This window comes from Hydra vulgaris, chromosome 04, assembly GCF_038396675.1.
Source record: "Hydra vulgaris chromosome 04, alternate assembly HydraT2T_AEP".
Taxonomy (NCBI): domain Eukaryota; kingdom Metazoa; phylum Cnidaria; class Hydrozoa; order Anthoathecata; family Hydridae; genus Hydra; species Hydra vulgaris.
In genome coordinates, this window is record NC_088923.1 from 26,677,501 (window position 1) to 26,699,809 (window position 22,309).

At 28.8% G+C, this 22,309-nt stretch overlaps 1 protein-coding gene across 2 annotated transcripts in view; it reads left to right on the forward strand.

The window, feature by feature from the left end:
* The window catches only part of LOC101240048 (adenylate cyclase type 2), a 105,531-nt gene that overhangs the window by 41,381 nt on the left and 41,841 nt on the right, over positions 1 to 22,309 (forward strand). For both annotated transcript variants that reach the window (XM_065795921.1, XM_065795922.1), the window contains 3 exons: positions 19,632 to 19,780; positions 19,956 to 20,117; positions 20,813 to 20,981. In XM_065795921.1, the coding sequence (XP_065651993.1) occupies positions 19,632 to 19,780; positions 19,956 to 20,117; positions 20,813 to 20,981 (480 nt within the window). The remainder of the gene's footprint in view (positions 1 to 19,631; positions 19,781 to 19,955; positions 20,118 to 20,812; positions 20,982 to 22,309) is intronic.

The window sequence follows — 22,309 nt, forward strand, 5'->3', positions numbered from 1 at the left end:
TTGCTATCACTGTGTCACAAAATGGCTTTTAATACGAACCTCTTTTCCCAAGAAAAGCCTTTCGAGGATATGATAGTACAAGTAGAATTTTAAATCCTACATACTTGTACTATCATACCCCAATTTTTAATTGATATTAAAATTCCGGGAAGTTTCTGTGAACAGTTTCATTGTGGTTTTTGAGCTAAAGACAAGCGCATAACTATTTTAAATGCTGAATCAAGCAAAAACTCATGATGACAACAGAAAAACTGTCTATTTTGAAAAAAGCTAACAGGTAACTGACTGACTTTATGATTAAATGCTGTCAAGAAGTTTTTGGTCATGCTATCAACTTTGCAGATCAAAGAATCCCAATTAGTATCTGCAAAAACTGTCAAGTAGGCCTTAGAGAATATGTAATAGAATAGTGAAGATGTTCAACTTCCCACTCTGCCTGACTACCAAAGCATAAAGATTTGTCCTGCAACAAAAGAATCACCATGGGATTGCATGATTTGTTATGTGGGAAAAGCCAAGTTTGGATGCCCTCAGCTGATTGGAACAACAAACACAACCAGTCAACCAAAAGAACAGCTAGTTGTTGAGAAACGTTGTTAAGCATGCTTTCCCCTGATTTCAAGATGGATTCCACATAATTGTACAAAAGAAATGCTTTGAAAAAGCTTGCTTGAAGTTGCAGCAAAAGAAATAAAAGCAGTAGAAAGGGTAGCTGCTTCTGTTATAGCTAACAGGGTTCCTTCACCCTATGGCACTGTACGTCTTAGTCAAGGAATAGAAAGGCATCTTCCAGTTACTCCAGGTGAAAAATATTTTCTTTTAGTCATCAATGGATCCATTCGGAACTCCGTCTCATCAGGTTTTTCTCAGTTTTTCAGAGTTTCAGAGTTCAAGAGAAATCGAGAAACTTCCATAGAACTTCGACAAAGTTTTTAGAAAGTATCAATTTTTACTCGTAAAATAATTAAATTCTTTTTTTATTTCTATGCTGCTTTTAATATAGTTCTTGTTGTTTTCAAAATGTAAATATTCACTTTGTTCAATAACAACACTAACTTACATCACAAAGGAATTGGTAATACACAGTGGGCCATGTGGTGGTGGTGGAAAAAAACCTTAAAAAAAAAGCTTATTTTATTCAAAACCCAATAATAAAACATACTTGTACTTTTCAATTGTACTATTTCAAAAACTTTTTTGAGTATAATAGCAACTTTTAAATATTAGTATTTTTTTAAGTCCACAAAAATCAATTGTGGTATAATAAAATGTAATGCATAATAGAATATTTTTTTTTTTTTCAAAAAAGCAGGAGTTTTATAATTTTTAAGCAAAGATATAGTAAACAGTAACTTTTAAAATATTATGCGTATGTGATATTAGTTAATATATTTTAACTATTCAATAGTTTACCTTTACAAAAATAATATTTAGTCAAGATCATTATTTATATTATATGCAAAAATTGGTCTTAAAATAACAAGGTAAGTTTTAAACATATAATACTTTTTTTTTGTACAAGTAGTGATGTATATCATATAATCAAAATAATTTTGTCCACCATAAGTCTAATATCCAGCCCATTGTGCATTGTGGCAAAATTGTGTAATGAAATGTTATCACTGATAACAAGTAATAATACTTAATGTTTAATTATACTTACCTATTAGAATAAATAACTTAGTTAATAACCTAAAATGTAATAACTTATCACAATTAAAATAAAATTAAAAACAAATATCTGAGGTCATAATCAAATTGATAGTTTTTCTTTCATAGAGAAAAATGGTTTTGGAAGTGTGGAATTACTTTGATAAAGTTGCGGTAAATGATAAGAAATACAGAGATGGCAAAAAAGGTCATAAAAGAATCGCTTGTCCAGGAGGCAACACAAACGGCCTAATTGGACACGTCAAAAGTTGTTAGAAAATAGATTTAAAACCATCCAGACCAGTTTTGACTAAGATGTCGTTAAACTATCTTCATGCCAAGTTGACAGCTCTTGATGGATATTCGATTAGGTCCATAACTCAATCTGAAACACTAAGAATCCTTTTTAAAAATTATGGGCATAGTTTGCCCAAGTCAGCATTCACAATTTCAGAAAAATTAAGATGTTTAATGCTGAAGCCAAATATTTAATGATCCCTAAATTGGCTGCATTGAAAGCAAAACGAGAAAAATTTGGGCTAACAGGTGACAAATGGTGTAGCAATAGAGGTAGAAGATACTACAATTTAAATGTTCAGAATGTATTGTTCGTATTGAACGTATTGTAATTTAAATGTACAGAACATATTGTTCTGTTGTGAAATTGGGTACCATATTTAAGTTTCCACATCAGATCTGCTAGAATCATTTAATTCGTTCGAGTGTTTGCGATTTGCTAAAAAAGATTGTCACGAAGTTATGAACAAAAAAACTGAATCAGATATTGAAACAGAAGCGGAAACTGATGGAGAGACTGAAGGAGAGTTTCTTATTGACTATTCAGAGAATGAGATTGAATATAAAGAAAATATCGAAAAAGTCTTTAGAAACTTTGAATACTAATTAAGTTTTTGAAATATTCATTGTTTCGATATGATGTTCTTAAAAGAAAAATAAACGAAATTTATGGATCTTTGCATAACAAAGGATTGTTGCTCGACAGCCGCACTAGATGGAACAGTGTTTTTCAGATGATTAAAAAATTTTTGGATTGCTTAGAAGCTGTAAGAAAAACACTCAAAGAACTAAACTGCTTAAACATGTTAGATGAAATTGACTTAGATTTCTTAAAATTGCTCTCTGACTTATTGGAAGTCATTGCTGACGCTGCAGTTCGCTTGGAAAAGCCAAATACAACAATTTTGGAGTGTGACATTGTTATGGAAATGTTAGTACAGAAATTAAAGGTTGTAGAAACTGACATTAGTTCTAATTTTGCAGAGGCGTTAATCTCCAGACACGAAAATTGTAAAAGCATTATGTTGGAATCATTGAGTCGTTATTTGCACAATGCCAATTTAAAAAATATATAATCCACACATTTTTTTACACTTCCAAAAAAGATATTCAAGTTTAGGCTGCAAAATTATTTGATCAACTATTTGCAACAAAAGAAAATTGTCTCCGATCAAAATTAGATGATCGCGCTAAAAGCAAACACGGAGAACCATCACAATTGACATCTTTTTTTTCCGAAATTCAAGAAGTTTTAAATCAAAATCAATCAGCAGCTAAAAAGCCAAAAAAAGTCAAGACCTTCACCGATCAGTTAAAAGAATATGAAGTAACTGGTTTGAAATCAGAAGCAGTTTTGATGTTTGAACTAGTCATCCACGGAATTTAAGCAACTTCCTCGGATGCAACAAGAGTTTTCTCCTCGTCTTCTAGATTTGTCACTAAGTTTCGTAGTTCGCTTTCTGATTAAATGATGGATGTTTTGATCTTTTTAAAATATTATTTAAAAAGATCTTCAGAATAAATATGTTTTTGTTTTAGAGACTATTTTATTACAACAAGAAAACTTTATAATATGAGAAACTGTTATGTTGATGTCAACTTTTTTTCCAGGGCCATCAAGACCAAGAGAGCTTTTTCCAGCTGCTACATCCACCTTGACTGCTCAACAACTTCTACAAGTTCAAAACCAGGCTGGGCTTTCAAACACTTAACAAAGTAGCTCTCCAGTGAGTATTTGAAAAAAACTTCAGGGAAAAATTTGAGAAAACATCTTTCTGAGTTGTTTGTCACCTCAGAAATTTCAGATACATCCAAGCGTCTATTGGAGAATAATCCAAATATCTATTGGTGTACATTAATAGATGTTGAAGCTCTAGAAAACACTTTAGTTCAAATCAGAGGTCCTCAGTCAAATGAACTTATCAAGGTAGGAATTGATGTAAGATGGGGGATCCTCAATTTGTCCAGATCATGGACAAATTGAGCCTTAATAGATTGCCTTTTGTGTTGTCATGTGACATTAAGCTTGCAAACATTATTTGTGGTTTGCAGTTTCACCCAAGTGCACACCCTTGTACCTGGTGTGACATTGAGTTAAAGAATCTTAATCAGAGTGGTTAGCTCTGAACATGGGGTAGCGGTGTAGTGGTAGAGCGCTCACCTATAAGTGAGAAGATCGGAGTTCGATCCCCACCATGTCCCTGGTAGTACCGCACTCAACTTGTATTTCGGCGCAGCGGCCTTGTTCGTCAATGTTTGTGTTTTGGAGTTATTGAGTTAAGAGAGCATTGTAACCACAACTAAAGTAGCCTCCTCGGTTGCAGTGACCTTCATGGCGTTGAAGAGGTGAATTTAAATTAAAAAAATGAAAAAAATTAGCTCCATTCAAACTGATTATACAGGCTTCCAAGCCTGTATAATCAGTTTGAATGGGGACTTTCAAAATGTTGTGCGTAAGTCAGTTATTAAGTTACCTGAAGGAACACACATTTGGACTTCATTTCACCCATTGAACTTCTGGAAAAATGTACCAGAGTGGACAAAAATGATGAACTTTCAACAACAACCTTTTCACGGAGGGTAGTTTGCAGGCAATGAGTGCAGAAAGCTTTTAAATGTTGACTTGCTTCAACAACTTGTGGAAAAGTATACTTGCTTTTTATTATTTCCATTGGTTGATACATTCAGAAAGTTTGATGCAATTGTTCATGTCTCCATTGGAAATGTTCCTTAAGACAATTATTCCATCTTCATTGAAGAATTCAAGGGTTCCTACCTCAAGCTTCCAAACACAAGTGTCACTCCCAAGCGCATGCTTTTTTTTTTTCATGTAACACAGTTTATTGATCGCAACAACCACTTACTGGGCATCTATTAAAAGCAAGCAACAGAATCACTCATCATAACTTCAACCATCGCTGGCAACAGTTCAAAAGTAATTATCTTAACTACCCCAAGAACCTTCTAAACTGATTGATTAAAACAGCAAGCATTCTTTGTAAGAATTAATATATATCATAACATTATTATGAATATTATAACATATCATATGTAAGAAATTAACTTTTAACATCAGTTTTTAAGAATTATATTTAATAAAAGTAATCCTTTTTTTTAAGTTGCTCGAACCACCTAGCTAGAATCTGATTTTTTTTAATTTTCTGAAGAAATTGAATAATTTTTTGTTTGTTGTTGTTTCTAAGTTGTAAGTACACTGCTTGTTTTTAGAATAAATATATTAGAACATGTTTCAAATGTTTTCAATAGAAAATGTAGCTCATTTGTTCAGAGCAATAAAATTGAAAGTTCAAATCAGTTTTTCTTTCACTGACGATGATGAAAGATTTCAAAACTAACTCTAATGTACTCCTACATACTTGTACTATCATACTCCCAAAGATTTTTCTCTGGAAAAGTGGTTTGAATTAAAAGTCATTTCGTGACACAGTGGCTATATATCAAAAAATCATTACAATCATATTTACAATATGATTGTATAGATGACATAGCTTTTGAAGCTTCACAATTTAGTTTTTGCTTCAAGGCCCCAAACCAGCTTGGAGTGGCCCTGGAGAGTAAACAAAAAACTAGGTAATAGTTATAATAGTACATACTATTGTTATTAAATGAACAAACAAAAACTAAATATTGAAAAGTTAAATTGAATGAAAAGGTATAAAAGATATAAACTTTTAGTCAATTAGTAGGAAGTCCATAGTTGATTAAATTGACAATTTTTCAAAGCTAACTAATTTGTATTTTTGATTATTTGACTTTTAGTCGATTTAATTGAAGTCAATAAAAATACTACTTAAAATTTCTAAAAACATCAAAGGGAGAAATTTATTGCTATAATAAAGATACTTATATTATCAATGCGCTCAAGTAATTAGTCCTAAGAAGCTGCAGATGGCCTGGAAAAAAAATTGTGCTCTGATACTTAATAATAAAGAAAAAATTTGAAAGGATAATTTGATATTTTTTACAGCATTTTTGTGATATTGAAAATATTTATTGTTATTGTTTTACAAAATATGGGGAATTTTTATTGAAATTGTCCTATTCAAACGAGAGAAAAAAAAGGTCATTGAATTTTAGGAATTTTAAACCCATTGGGAATTCTGCAGTATATGGGGTGGGCTGGCTAAGACCCTGTCTTATATAACGTTATATACAGGATTGTGTGTAAAATAAGAAAACCTTTCTAATAATTACAAAACTTGCTAAATAATTACAACACTTTGCTAAAACTGTTTTGTTTTGAGTATTTGTATTTAAGTTATTGTATTTAAAAATATTAAGAAGATTGAAAAAACGAAAAAAAAATTTTGCCCCATACAAGTGGAAAATTTGAAATTTTGTTTTTAGGTATGCTATGACTCTCCCCTCTCTTGATAGTTTCTGTTTGCTAAAATTATGTCATCTTCTTAGTTTCCCCATTTGTAAAGCATTATATACAAACATCTGTAAGCGTAAATGTCTTAGCATAAGTTGAGTTTGTGGGCAGTATATGGAATCTTTGTGTATAAAATATTTATAACATGAGAAAATTTAAAATTTTATTTTAACAATTTTTGTATATATATATATATATATATATATATATATATATATATATATATATATATAATATATATTATATATATATATATATATATATATATATATATATATATATATATATATATATATATGTACATATATATATATATATACATATATATATAAATATACATATATATATAAATATACATATATATATATATATGTATGTATATATATATGTATATATATATGAATGTATATATATATAAATATAAATATATATATATACATATATATATAAATATACATATATATATATATATGTATGTATATATATATATGTATATATATGAATGTATATATATATAAATATAAATATATATATATATGTATGTATATATATATATATATGTATATATATATGAATGTATATATATATAAATACAAATATATATATATACATATATATACATATATATATATATATATATATATATATATATTTATATATATATATATATGTATATATATATAATCCATTGTTGATGGCGTAGCTCTTTGGTCTAATGTAAGCGGAATGAAACTTAATGGCCCGAAATGTAAAATCATAAGAACTATTCCCAGATGCTCCGAAATTCAAGCTTTACCATCCATTGTACTCAATAATACTGAACTTGAAATAGTCAGCAGCCACAAATACCTTGGAATCATGCTCAATGAGAATATTGATTGGGATGAACAATCAACAAAAGTTCACAACAATATAAAATCAGTCCCATATCTGCTCAAACGTCTTAAGCAAATTGGACACACTTAGCCAAACCTTTTACAGGTCTACCGATCTTACGCTATTAGCCACTTGATATATAGTGCTCCTATTCTCACTTAGTGCAGTGCTGCTGCAAAAAGAGAGATCCAACATTTTCATAAAAATGCCCTGCAAACTATTGGAATTGATGTAACCAATTCAAGCAGCTTCAATATTATTTTTGACATTAAAGAGTTACTGGACATAATCTGTATTAATATACTTAAAAAGATCCTTGCAGACCCATACCATCCTATAACCACTAAATTAACTCAAACCAACAGCAGAAACCCTAATAGATTCCCGTATGCTCTTAACACTGCAAAAACTACTTACCAAAAAACTTTTATTCAAAAATATCTCCGTATCCTTCGTGATGGCGTCAGTGACCTCCACCTCCCAAGCAATATTGGAAGCTCGACTGCCTTTCCAATGTATGAATATGTTCCTCCCCTGTATTCCTAGCAAACTATTAATATTAAAGGACAGATAAAATTGTACAATTCATTACTTGTAATGCTATTCAATTTTAAATAAAGATTTATAAAATAAAATAAAAAAAATATATACATATACATAAAAATATATACATATATACATAAATATATATACATATTTATATATATATATATATATATATTTATATATATATATATATATATATATATATATATATATATATATATATATATATATGTATGTATATATACATGTATATACATACACATATATATATATATACACACATATATATATATGTATATATATATGTATATATATATTTATATATATATATACATATAATATATATATATATATATATGTACATATATATATATATATATATATATATATATATATATATATATATATATATATATATATATATATATAAATATACATATATATATGTATATATATATGCATATATATATATATATAAATATATACATGCGTATATAAATATACATATAAAAAATATATATATATATATATACATATATATATTTACGTATATATATATATATATATACATATATATATATATATATATATATATATATATATATATATATATAAATATATATATATATATAAATATATATATATATACATAAATATATACATATGTATATATATACATATATATATATATATGTATATATATACATAAGTATATGTATATATACATGTATATATATACACACATATATATAGTATATATATATATATTTGTATATATATGTATACATAAAATATATATATATATATATATATATATATAATATATATATATATATATATATATATATATATATATATATATATATTCTAATATTTAAGTTTGTAGTTCTAAATTATAAACTTATTAAACCAAATGTATTTCACACAAAATATGGAACAATTACAAACTTTTTAATGTCAAACTTCATTAAAAACTCTTAATATTTAATATTGTCCTCTTTTTGCCTCAATCCCAGCTGATATTCGCCGGGGAATAGATTCATACAAATTAGCTATAAAATCCTAGGGTATGTTTTGCCATTCTCTTTGAAATACTTCAAAACATTCTTCAGCATTTCAGGGAGCATGTTCGACCTTCTTTCTGTCCAGGTAATCCCAAATATACTCAATTATATTCAAAACTGGACTCTGGGAAGGCCAGGTCATCAATTCCAGTACTCCTTCCTCTGCCACTTCATTTAAATAATTTTTTGCCACTCGTGAACAATTTTTTGGGTCATTGTCCTGTTGCAGAATAAAATTATGACCTATTAGTCTCATTCCGGATGATACACCATGGTGCCTTAGGATATCCACATAATGTTCCCCGGTGAGTCACCCCTCTATTTTGATCAAGTCACCTACTCCAGATGAAGATAAGCAGCCCCAAACTTGTAAAGAGCCTCCTCTGTGTTTAATAGTAGGGTTTAAACACTCGGGCTGATAGGCTTCTTTAGTTCTTCTTCAAACATACTGGCGTCCTTTTGTTTCAAAAATTTTGAATTTGGACTCATCGGTGTACAGAACCCAATTAAACATTTTGTGGGCCCAATCTTTGTGTTGTTTTGCATATTTAAGTCATTTTTCTTTATTGGCACACCGGAATAATGGTTTTTGAATTGGAACATACCGTCTTAATCCCAATTTAAGTAGGTGCCGTCGAATAAAAGAAGAGCTGATATTTTTCCCAGTTGCTGTGTTAATGTCTTTTGCCAGCTCGGTTGATGCTTTTTTTGTATTTCTTAAAGATAGGGTTTTTAAATATTTATTGTCATCATTTGTTAGCTTAGGAGGTCAACCACTTTTCTTTCCATATGCAAGGGAGCCAGTTTCTCTTAACTTTTTAATGATTTCTCTAACAGCATTCTTCGAATATCTTGTTTTGGATGTAGTTGTTATGACACATCGATTTAATAAATAAACAAACAAATCACTCATGTTTCCTCAATTTCATTTATTTATTCAAAATATATTCTTTCAACTTTTCTTATATATTATTAAACTTAAGTACGCTTTAAAAAAATTACATAGGAAAAAAATTGTAAATACGTCTAATTGTACAAGTGGTCTGAAACTTATTCACAGTACTGTATATATATAGGCCTTGGTAAGAAGAATAAAAAAAAATTAACTTATTTGTTACAATTAATTAACAATTAATTGATAATAAATTGCAATGCTTTTTAAAAGTTGTTGCAAAAAAATGAAATAATAATAAAAAAGAGCACCGAATAAGATGCAAATGTTTTTGATTATATTGGACTGTTTGATAAATATAAAATTGTAACACTTTAAGTATTAATAAAATATAAAATTATTTAACTGATAAAAAATTGTTGCATAATAACTTTTGTTTTATGTAATGAATTATATCTTTTATATATTGATTTCTTTAATATATTATTCGCTTTTATTGTTTTATTCGCTTTTATTGAACTTTTAATTGTTGTAATAATTCTTAAAATGCCTGCATTCTATTACAATAAGAAAATATAAAATATTTTTCATAAGGAGAAAAACTTTTATAGCTCTTTGTCAAATTTTTTATCAAATAAGTAATGTTGTTAGTAATGTTAATAAATAAATGGATTTATCATAATTATAATTATAATTTATCAAATAAGTAATGTTGTTAATAAATAAATGGATAGCTAGTGTGAAAACCCAAAGACAATGCTCGTCTAAAGAAATATTTCATGGCGCAATAAATGACGCTTGTTATGTATATATTCTTGTAACATTAACATTACAAGTATATACTTGCAACAAGTATAAAACCAAATTTTGTATTTAATAAGAGCAAAGAAAAAGTGTGCAAGGATTATGATTTTTTTAACTTATTTTACAGTTTTAATTGGCCATAGTTTAAAAACCTGAGAAATTGATAGTTAATATTAAAATTTAATAGTAATATCAAATATAGTTAAAAAATGTCCTCACCCACACACAATTAAGTTATGTTATTAAAATTATTGTGTTGTTTTTATGACTATTGTTGAAGTATTTGATTTTAAATAAGATATAAAGCATAAAACAAAACTATTTTCTGTGCAATATGTTGCTCTGAACTGAAATATTAAACAAATACAGAAAATAGTTAGTACTTATGTGTTTTATGTCTTAATCATTTTTTTTTTTTTTTTTTTTTTTTTTAGTATTGTATTTGCCGATTGAAAATAATTTACACTCGTAATTTATAAAAACAAATATTTACATGACTGGGGTTTGAAGAAGACAAAATTCATCTTATCATTAAGCCCCCCATCTTATCATTAAGCCCCCCCAATCTTATCATTAAGCCCCCCAATTATTATGTATTTTTTGCATTTCAATGTCTTTTTAGTTAATTTTTTATTTAATGCAGTAAATTTTTAAAGAAAAGTATTTTTATAAAAAAACATTAAAACATAGAATATTATTAACATATATTATCCATGCATTTTATATTTTTTTAATATGTCAAATAAATAGCAAAACTATTGTTGAAAAATATTCAAGAGTATGAACAAAAAATTTCATTTGAAAAACGTATAAGAATTGGTCTGCCTTTTATTGAAAAACCATTCATTTAATAGAATGCTAAAAAAAACTTTTATTATTGGACGTTCAACTGCCTGGCATCAATTGAAAAAAGCCAAAGTGAAAGAGTAAAGTTAGTTGCTGTCGAAATAAGTAAATTATGGAACAAACTCAACTTTCTAAGGATTTCTAAAAAATCAGTTGGAAGAAAAATTGAAAAGATTATAGAAAAACATGACAAGTATCTTAAAAAGCCTGGCAAAAAGGAGGAATGCTCTGGAGATCTTTTTGATATCACCAATATTAAGTAGCTTAGTCTGGAGGATAAAAAATTTTATAACATACAATTATTAAGTTCAGGAGAAGTTGGTCACAGTACTAACATACAAGTGTCGTTACACCCTTCAAAAGTCAGAGTTTGTTATGCAACAGTACAACTTCAACAAGCAAAGTAAATAATATCCAGTTAGCAGTTCAACTGCATCAGAAGATAGCGGTTCAGATATAGATTCACGAGACAATTACAAACCAGTGGAAATTAAAAAATCAAGAAAGAGAGTATACAATAGAACCATTAACTGAATTTTAAAGTACAAATAAATCAGCTAGAATCTGTAAGAAGTTATATGAAAAAGGTATTGAAATAGAAACTTCAAGTCAGACAGGAATAAGGAGATCAACTATAAGGCAAGGGGAAAGAAAGAAGAAAATTATTAATAAAATAGTACAAGAAGAATATTTCTGCCTACATTTTGATGGAAAAAAAATAAACAAGACAAGACAATGGAAAATCCCATATTATTTTTGAAGCTTAAAAAAAAATTACTAAATGATTTTGATGCATGGAAATGTATTACAATGATTATATGTGACACAACAGCAGTAAACACAGGAAAATTAAATTTAATAGTTGTAAGAATACAAAATGAAATGGAAACCAGAGACTTTACTAAACCACAATATTTAGGATGTCTGCATCATATACTGGATCTCCTTTTAAATATGTTTTGGATCATTTTGTAAATTATAAATCAATAACTCCTGGTTTTGATTATAAATTTGTAAAGGATTTAACCAAAAGTTATGAAAATCTTCAAAAAAATTATACATATGAAGCTGAGCCTAATTATTACATAAACCAAGGATGGCAAGATGACTTCAAATTTCTTTATGAGTTATGCAAAGCTTTTTGTTACTTCAAGAATCATAAAAGATTACCAAAAATTAAATGGCTTCCTCTATTGCACAGCGCAAGATGGAATTCTAGAGCATCATATGTTGTTATTGCCAATTTTCATACCAACATGGAGGCGTGATCTTAAAAGTGCAGCAATCTTTATTGCAAATCTGTGGATTTAGTTCAGCAAACAATTATTTGACAATAAATCATATGACCATATGCTAGATGCATTGACTGAACTTAAGTGTACTGCTGCTTTAAAGAGCTTCATGAAACACTGGAGCAATGTAGATAGTACATTTCATATTCCAATGACAAACATCATTGCTGAACATGCTATTAAATTGATTGAAGATCTTTTTCAAAAAAATTCAAAAAAATTGGATTATGCAAATGTGAAATTTATTAGAAAGAATGACCTTTGAAGCATTTAACTAACTTGCAGAAAATAATTACTTTTATTGATCCACTTAGGTGACATGTAGTTTTTAAATACTAAGTATAATTTATAGTTTGTTTTATTTATTTTTGTCAGTTTTTTATCAATTACTTTATCAATTTATTTATTATTTTTTCAGTTTTTTATCAATTACTCAACATTTCTCAGGTTATAGAAGTATGGCCACAACAGATTCAAAAAATGTCTACCCTAGAGTGCATTTTTTTTTTTAAGAACAAAAAAAAATTAATATGCACACCTTTTCTGCATACGTAGAGCTTATCAGAGATTTATAAAATAGTTTTTTGCTTAAATGTTAATCTTTGATAGCTCATTGGTTTAGTGTGCAGCTATCAGTGTCGTTTCTGAAGACTCAAATCCACCCCTGAGCATAATACATTTTTAAATTTTTTTGATCTAGCTGTATATATTAAAAGCAAAATAAATACATACATTACATACAGGATTGTAAATATATATATCAATTATTGTATATATGAAGTATTTATAAAATATAATATATATATATTTATATATATATAATATTTAATGAAGTACAATATGTCTGTCAGGTTAAGTTATTCTGCTACTGGTATTATGTAACCCAGTAAAACCTGCTTCATGTCCTGCTGCTTTGTAGGATACGCTTTTTTAAACAAAGGCTAGGAGAAGTCAACTCTGACTTAAAATAACTCTTAAATTGGGGCTCTTGGTTGAGTAAAGGCAAGAGATAGTGTTGCGATAAAAATATTCATCTGGGGCAGATATTAAATGCATCCAGCTACCGTCTTGTAGAAGGCCTCCTAGGCAAAGACTTAAAGGGTAAACAGATTCTATATGTTGACCAGCCTCGCATCCCTTCTTCATCTATTAGGCTAGTGCAAATGTATTTTTTAATACATTGTTTCTAGTTTAGGATGTTAAATGCTGGATCTTCTTGACTCAATGCATGGGTTTTGCTTGTGTCTCTGTTTTTATGTCTAGGCAAGACATTAAAACAGAGACTCATTATATTATCTCCTAATAAGGCTACAGCTCTAAAACTCAGTTTTATGTTTCTGAGGCCAGCTGGTAGTCAGGTTTCCCGAACTCTGTGATAGCGCTTTGAGAGGCTGATTCCATCAACAGCTGAAAAATATTAGAGTACTAACAGTGCCATGTTGCGCATGAATGGTGTCCCTGTTCGTACTTTTGGTGTGCATTGTTGAGGCCGCATTTGGAGCCTTTTGTTACAGCTTAGAGTTTATTAATAGTAATGAGGCAATTGCTTGGACTTTTAAGTAGTGTACTGAGTACTATCTATGCTTTGAGTTGAGTTCTTTAACAAATTTAAAAATGAATAAAGTACCAAAGACTATAAAATACAAAAAACCATTGTCATCACCAAGTTCTCTAAACCTATCATTCACTTATATTCTTGGTCTTTGACGTAACTTTTCTTCTGTTGAGTCTTATCTCTTGCAAAGTTTGCCAGACCTACTTGCTCTTTGTAAGACTAATTTGAGTTCAGCTGTCTCATCCTGTGATCTTAGTGTTGATGGTTATTTTCCTTTAATTCGTGAAGACTCCAATAGTCACATTGGATCCACAGATTATTCTTTTATGTGCTTTTGTTTAGCACCACTTCACTCTGTCGTCTTTCTCTTTGTTCTATATCACTCTCCTTCATCTCAAGACTGCACTTTTCAATGTTATTTCTGATCAAATTGACCAAACCCTCTCTCTTTATCCATCAGCCAATATCATTATTGTTGAAGAATTTAATGCTCATCACACTGAATGGCTTGGCTCTAGTGTCAGTGACTCTACTGGCATTAAGGCCCTCTTTCTTTTGCCTTTCTCAATCTTTAACTCAAATATTCAACTTTCCAACTCACTTTCCAGGCGACTCGAATCATTTAGCTTTTCTACTCGACCTATGTCTTGTTTCTGATCCTAGTCAGTGCTCAGTTTCTCCACATTCACCCTTAGATGCTTCTGATCATGGTTTGATCTCTCTTAAACTATTATCTCATTCTTCTTTATTATCAGAATCACCCTATCATCATACCTCTTACAACTACCTTAAAGCTGACTGGGACTCTTTCCGTGATTTTCTTTCGTCTTCCTGCTGACAAATGTGCTTCTTACATAACTTCGTGGATTCGGGCTTTGTTGAGATATGGAATCTTTTATTCCCTCTCAACAATTCCAGGTCAAGCCTCACTCTTCTCCATGGTTTTCCTCACATTGAGCTGCTGCAATTTCCAATTAAAATGATTTTGCTGATAAGAATGAATGTAACGAAACTGTTACATCCATTTTTATCAGCAAAATAATTCTCCAGAAAACAGATGTTTGTTTACTATTGCTAGAAACCATTGTAAAAATGTTTTGTCTAACTCAAAAGCATCACAAAAATTATGCTCTCATGACTTCTGGAGAATCTTCAACAGTATCAATAATAAGGGCAAATCTGTTATTCCACCTCTCTTGTATGGTTCAGACTTTGTCACCTCACCTAAAGACAAAGCTGAATCATTTGCTAAGAACTTTTTATCAATATCATCTTTTGATTCCACTAGTTGCAACTTGTGGTCCAGACAACATACCTGTTTTAGTCTTACAGAAGTGTTTTCTGGAGCTGTCATCTTTACTTTCAAAACTATTTAACAAATGCTTATCAGAGTCTTGTTTTCCAGCATGCAGGTTATAACCGATAGGTTTTATTGTGCATTAGACAGAGGTGGAGAGGTTAAGGCTATCGCTCTTGACATTTCTAAAGCTTTTGATATAGTTTGTCATGCTGGTCTTCTCCATAAGCTTTCTTCTTATGGTGTATCTGGTAACATCTTTAAGATTATTAAGTCCTTCCTTTCCAATCGTAGTATAAAAGTTGTCCTCGATGGACAGCCTTCTTCTTTATATCTTGTAACTTCAGGGGTTCTTCAAGGTTCAATCCTTGCCCCTAAACTCTTTTTAATTTACACTAACGATCTTCCAGATATTCTGACATCTAAGGTGGCATTGTTTGCTGATGATACTACCATTTATTCTTGTCATGATAAGAAGCCAACACTCTCTGATTGCTTAGAGAGGGCATCTGAGCTTTAAAAAGATCTCACTCCTGCTACAGCATGGAACTCACAGTGGCTGATGAACTTTAATCCAGATAAAACTCAATTTTTTTCAGCCAATTGTTATCGCAATAATTTAGATCTTCCTATATTTATGAACGGTAATGTACTCGATGAGTCATCTACCCTTCATCTTCTAGAATTAACTCTTACTTCCGATCTTTCTTGAAAAACATATATTAAATTAGTTGCAAAATTAGCGTCTGCTAAGGTTGCATCATTTTATCAAGCTTGACACTTTCTTACTCCGGATTCCATTTTTTGTCTCTGTAAATCTCAAATCTGGCCTTGTATAAAATACTGTTGCCATATCTGGGCGGATCTTCTAATGATGCCCTAACATCATTAGAAGATACATTAAAAATTGTAAACATAGTTGGATCTAATCTTGCAGCCAACCTCCAACCATTATCACATTGTTGTAGTGTTGCTTCTCTTTCTCTTTTCTACAAATACTATAATGGGCACTGCTCTAAAGAGCTAGCATCTCTTGTGCCATCTACTAAAATTAATTCTCATGTTACTTGTCACTCAATTAAATCTCATCCTTTTTCTGTGACTATTCCTAAGTGCTTCAAAAGCCCTTAGTTGTCTGGTTTTTTTCCTTGAACAGGTCTTTGGAATTCGCTTCCTTCATCTTGCTTTCTTGATTCATTCAAATTACAATCTTTTAAGTCATCTGTCAATGGTTACCTTGCTCTACAAACTTCATCTTTTCTCTTCCAGTAACTTCCGACTCTTATAGTGGTTGCTTGCAGCCTTATTGAAAGCGATAATGTAAAAAAAAAAATATATGTATATATATATATATATATATATATATATATATATATATATATATATATATATATATATATATATATATATATATATATATATGTATATATATATATATATCAATTCTTTAGAAAACATCTGTTTACTATTGTTAGAAGACATTGTAAAAAAGTTTTGTCTAACACTAAAATCCCCTATTATCAGGTCATGAAATCTTGTATTTCATATATATAAACCTCTTTGCATTATGATAAATCTTTTTAAAGTGGCTCTTTGAAAATTCTCTGAAATTTTCATAGTAGCTAAAGTCATTCCAATTTATAAAAAAGGCTTTTTACTAGACTTTTCTAACTATTGACCCTTTTCCCTTTTTTCCAACAAACTTTTTGAAAAGACTTTGCATAACAGGCTATACCATTTTCTTGAAAAATTTAAATGCCTGTACCAACATTAATATGGATTTTGAAGCAAACATTACACTTATTGAAATTACTGAGAAGATTAGAAGAGCCCTAGATAAGCACTTTGCATGTGGGATGTTTATAGATTTTCGAAAAGTTTTTGGTACTGTGGACCACTCCATCCTTCTCACAAAATTGGAATACTAGGAAATCAGAGGCATCCCACTAAAATGGTTTACTTCATATCTCCAAAGCAGTTTGTTTTCATTATGGGGACTAAATCTGATTTAAAAAGAATCACTCAAATGGCTTCCCACAAGGTTCAGTTTTAGGACCACTTTACTTTCTTTATTTTATTAATGACTTAAAAACTTCTTTTAAATTTGAAACTATATACCATTTTGCTGAAGATGCTTACATACTACTGGTTGACAAACACTTAAAAAAATCAACAAATATATTAATCACAATCTTGGAAATCTAGTTAAGTGGCTTCATTCTAATAAACTTTCTCTATTCTAACAAAACAGAGCTGATTATCTTTAAATCCAAATTTGGCACCAATTATTAGGCACATAAATTTCAGACTAAGCGGACAAAAGAATTATCCTTCAGACTCTATTAAATATCTTGGGATTAAAATTAATTCTTAACTTTCTTTTGAAAGCTATCTAAATGACTTAGCAATAAAACTCAGCAATGGAATGCTAGCCAAAGTCTAATGGAATGCTTGCCAAAGTCCGCTGTAAATCTATCAACTGTTAAATATATATCATACTATTTTTGGGTCCTATCTAAGATATGCATATCTGCCAATTTGTGCAAAAACATCACAAAAACCTTCCCCTATCATTCAACAATTTTTTTACAAGTACAAACTGTCACTATCCTCTTCATTCCATCAGTAGCTTAAACTTAGTTATTCCAAAACACCGCTCTGCTAAATATAGAAATAAATCCATTAAATATGAATGTATTAGCTCGTGGAATAAACTACCTCCTGATCTAAAATCTCTTAATTCAATCTCTGAATTTAAAAAAAAATCTATTAAATATTTCTACAAATTTATATTGAAATTATTTTTTATATCTATCAATTCATGATCCTTTGGTTTTTAATTTGATATTTTTAACATTTTGAACATCAAAAAAACCTTATAACTCTTACCTATCTTCATTTTTTCTTTTTTTTATACAACTTACACCTTTTTAAATCTTCAGTTATACGTTTACTAAATCTTGTATTTTATCTCAGAAGTTCCTAGAGACTATTGGAAAATTAAAAGTGTAATATTTTTCTACTCCTGCCTTGTCAAAAAGTCTTCACTTTTCAATCGCTTGGAACAGGCAGTCACTTTTGAATCAGATCTCTCTTAAACAAAGCATGATTATGATGTACATAATATAAAATAAAAGAAACTTTTTTTTTAATGGAAATAATTTACTAATTCCTTTTACTAATTTGAAAGTCATCTTTTACTAATTTGAAAGTAAGTCATCATAAGTTCTTTAGATACGAAAGCGTTTTGTAATGTTAAAAAGTATGCAAAGTATGCAACTTTTTTTTTTTGCAAAGTATGCAACTTTTTTTTTGCAAATTATTCAACTTTTTTATATTGAAAAGTATGCAACCTTTTTTTTTTGCAAGGTATGCAACTTTTTTTTTTGCAAAGTATGCAACTTTTTTTTTTGCAAAGTATGCAACTTTTTTCATAAATGGTTTTTTTAATTACTTTTAATGTCTTAGATGCATTTTTTATATATTTGAAAACTGAAAATATTTTAAAATGTTACAAAATAAAAAGCATACTCCACAAACTGTTATAAAATAAAACATCATGCTCAATTATTGTTCCCATTTTGTAAAAATATTTTCAAAATAAACAATAAAAATTTTAATTTTACATTCAAAAGTTTGAAATATAGACTAGGTAATCTATATTTTAAACAAAATGGCAATTCACTGCAATAAATTACTGATGATTGCAATAAATTACTTATGACTGCAATAAATTACTGATGACTGCAATAAATTGTAGACAATCCTGCTGAACTTCATTATAATTTTTAATCTAGAGCTAAGTGTTAGAGAACTCATCTTTTTTTGAGTACTCCATATATCAGCAATGATTATTTATTTTTATTATTTTATTTTTTATTATTTTTGATGATATGGTGATTGTGTAATAAATAAATAAAAAATATTAACATATTAAATAAAATTAATATGTATAAACATTTATAACATTAATATAATAATATAATTAACATTAATATGAATACTCGTTTTTTATATTTAAATATAAAATTTTTTATTTCTTATATTCTTTGTTTTATCACACAAATAAAGTTATTAAAATTATTAATATGATTTTTGAATTTTTAATATTATCAGCGTCATTCATGTCAAAGAATCAAAATTCTTGGAGATTGTTATTACTGCATCAGTGGAATTGCCAATGAAAAAGATGAAGCCAACCTAAAACTCATGAATCATGGTGAATATTCAGTAGAAATGGGATTGGAAATGGTTGATCAAATTGTGTATGTTTTTTTTTCTACTTTAATTTTGTATTCAGTGAAATTTTTTACATTTTATAAACAGTTATTATAAAAATAATCAAATTATTTTTGATTATTTTGTATTCATAAAAATAATTGATGCAAAATTTAAAAAATATATATTTTGGAAAGGATATTAAAGGATATGAAATTTTAGATGTGTGAGAAACAAAACTAAGGTTCAATGCTTGGACATGCGAGTTGGAATTCATTCAGGTCATGTGCTTGCTGGTATTCTTGGTTTACGAAAGTGGCAGTACGATGTATGGTCAGATGATGTTACATTAGCAAATAAAATGGAATCTGGTGGTTTGCCTGGGTAAACAATAATTTAAGAAATTTTCAAAATCTTGTTTATGATATTAACAAAGACCTTTACAAAATTCACTTTTGATAATGTGCCGCTCAAATGTAAATTGTGACTTTCACTTGCAAAAATTCTTTTGCAGACACTTTTGATTTTTGAAGTCGAAATATCTTTACAAAAAGTCATAGTGCTTGTAAAGTAAAATTAATTTAATTTTGATTTTAAAAATGAAAATAAAAATTCTCTTGAATTTAAAGTAATAAATAATAAATTTTAGTTTCAAACATCATTTAATTTCAAACATCATTTAATTTCAAATATCATTTAGTTTCAAACATCATTTTAGTTTCAAACATCATTTTGTTTCAGACATTATTTAGTTTCAAACATCATTTAGTTTAAACAACTAAACTTTAATTAGGAGAGTATGCACCTCAATGGGTGCACACTCTTTTAACTAAAGTCACAATAAGTAAGAGTAAATTAGCATAGATAAATTATAAGAAAAATATTATACTAATTTAAAGCCATTAATTTAGATTTTATTCAGTCGTTTATCAAGCCTCTGTCACCAACATTTTTTTCCTTTTGTTTAAACATTAATACAATTATATATCAAATATGATAAATACAAATTTATTTAAATAAATTTTATAATGAAAAATTATTATGCAAAATTAAATATTACAATTTTTTTTTTGGTGAAGTCGGGTACATGTCTCACAAATGACTTATGAATTGATTAAAGATTCTTATGAGGTTGAAGAAGGACATGGTGGTGAACGATGTGATTACTTAAAAAATATCAATACTTATCTTATTAAAGGTCGAAAAGAATCAATCAATGAAAAAAGAGATTTGATTTCTAAAAAAGATGTAAGTTAATATTAAAAAAGAATCTTTAAGAGATGACCAAGATAGTAAGTGACCATGGCCCCAGGCCCGGCTAAAAATGAGTCTTTTTGCAAACCAGGCCCTGGCAAAATTATAAGATTTAGCAGTGGTTGATAGCCGGGGCTAGAAGAAAATTTATTATACATTATACTTTTATGCTTACATTTACTATTTATTAAATACTGGCATACATTTATATATTTTTTAACTCTAATTTACTTCCAACAAGATTGCAAGCAACCACTATTAAGTTATGAGTTACTTTAAAATAAAGAATAAGTTAAAATACTTGGAAACGTATAACTGAAGACTTAAAAAGTTGTAAGTTGTGTAAAAAAGGAAAACATGAAGATGGGTAAGAGTTATAAGGTTTTTTGATGTTCAAGGAAAAAAACTAGAATAAAAGTTTTTATAGCATGAAGGGACAGATATAGTAAAAGGATGCAACTTGAATAAAAAGCCAAGCAAGAGTGACTTATGGTTTATTGTTATAGAGATGATAGCTCGTTTGAGCATTGACCATGATGGCATTTGTAGAAAAAAGAAAGAAATGCAACCTTACAACAATGTAAGAGTGGCTCAAGCTTTGCAGATAAAGCAGGTCTAATTACATTTACAATGTGCTTATAGGCTTTGTCTGAGTGTAATAGGGTTGTTATTCGTCAATGAAAGAATGCCAACAAAGTTGCAATATTTTTTTGCAGTAAGTGAGTTTTGTTGTCTAACAAAAATTGTGGATCTTCAGTCCAAAATTTGAATCCATAAGTCACTGGCAAGCCATAGGCTGTTCCAGAAAAGAGAACTGATTTAAAATCGGCTGCTTGTTCTAAGCAATTAAAAAGGAAAGTTTTTTGTCAAGACATGAGTAAAAAGTTGAGTCATCAGCAAATAGAGCCACTTTAGGTTTCATGAAAATGGTTATTGAAGATAAGAAACATTACAGGAGCGAAGATAGAATCTTGTGTTACCCTTAAAGAAGAATGTAGCCCTTTAAGAATAACTTTACTACTGCAGTTAGAAAGAAATAATTTAATAACCTAAAAACCTTTATATAAAGAAACTAATAACAGTGAAGACTAATTGTAGTTTTGAAAAATTGGAACCACTTATTTAGAACTTTTTAAAAGTTTAGCAAAATTTAAAGAGAGTTCTGGAGAATAATTTTTTAAGACTATGATGGAAATCTATTCTGGAGCACAAACTGTATTTTTTGAGTTCTGGAGAATAACTTTTTAAGACTATGATGGAAAACTATTCTGGAGCACAAACAAAACAAGCACAAACTAAGCCAGAGTGGTTTGGGTATTTAA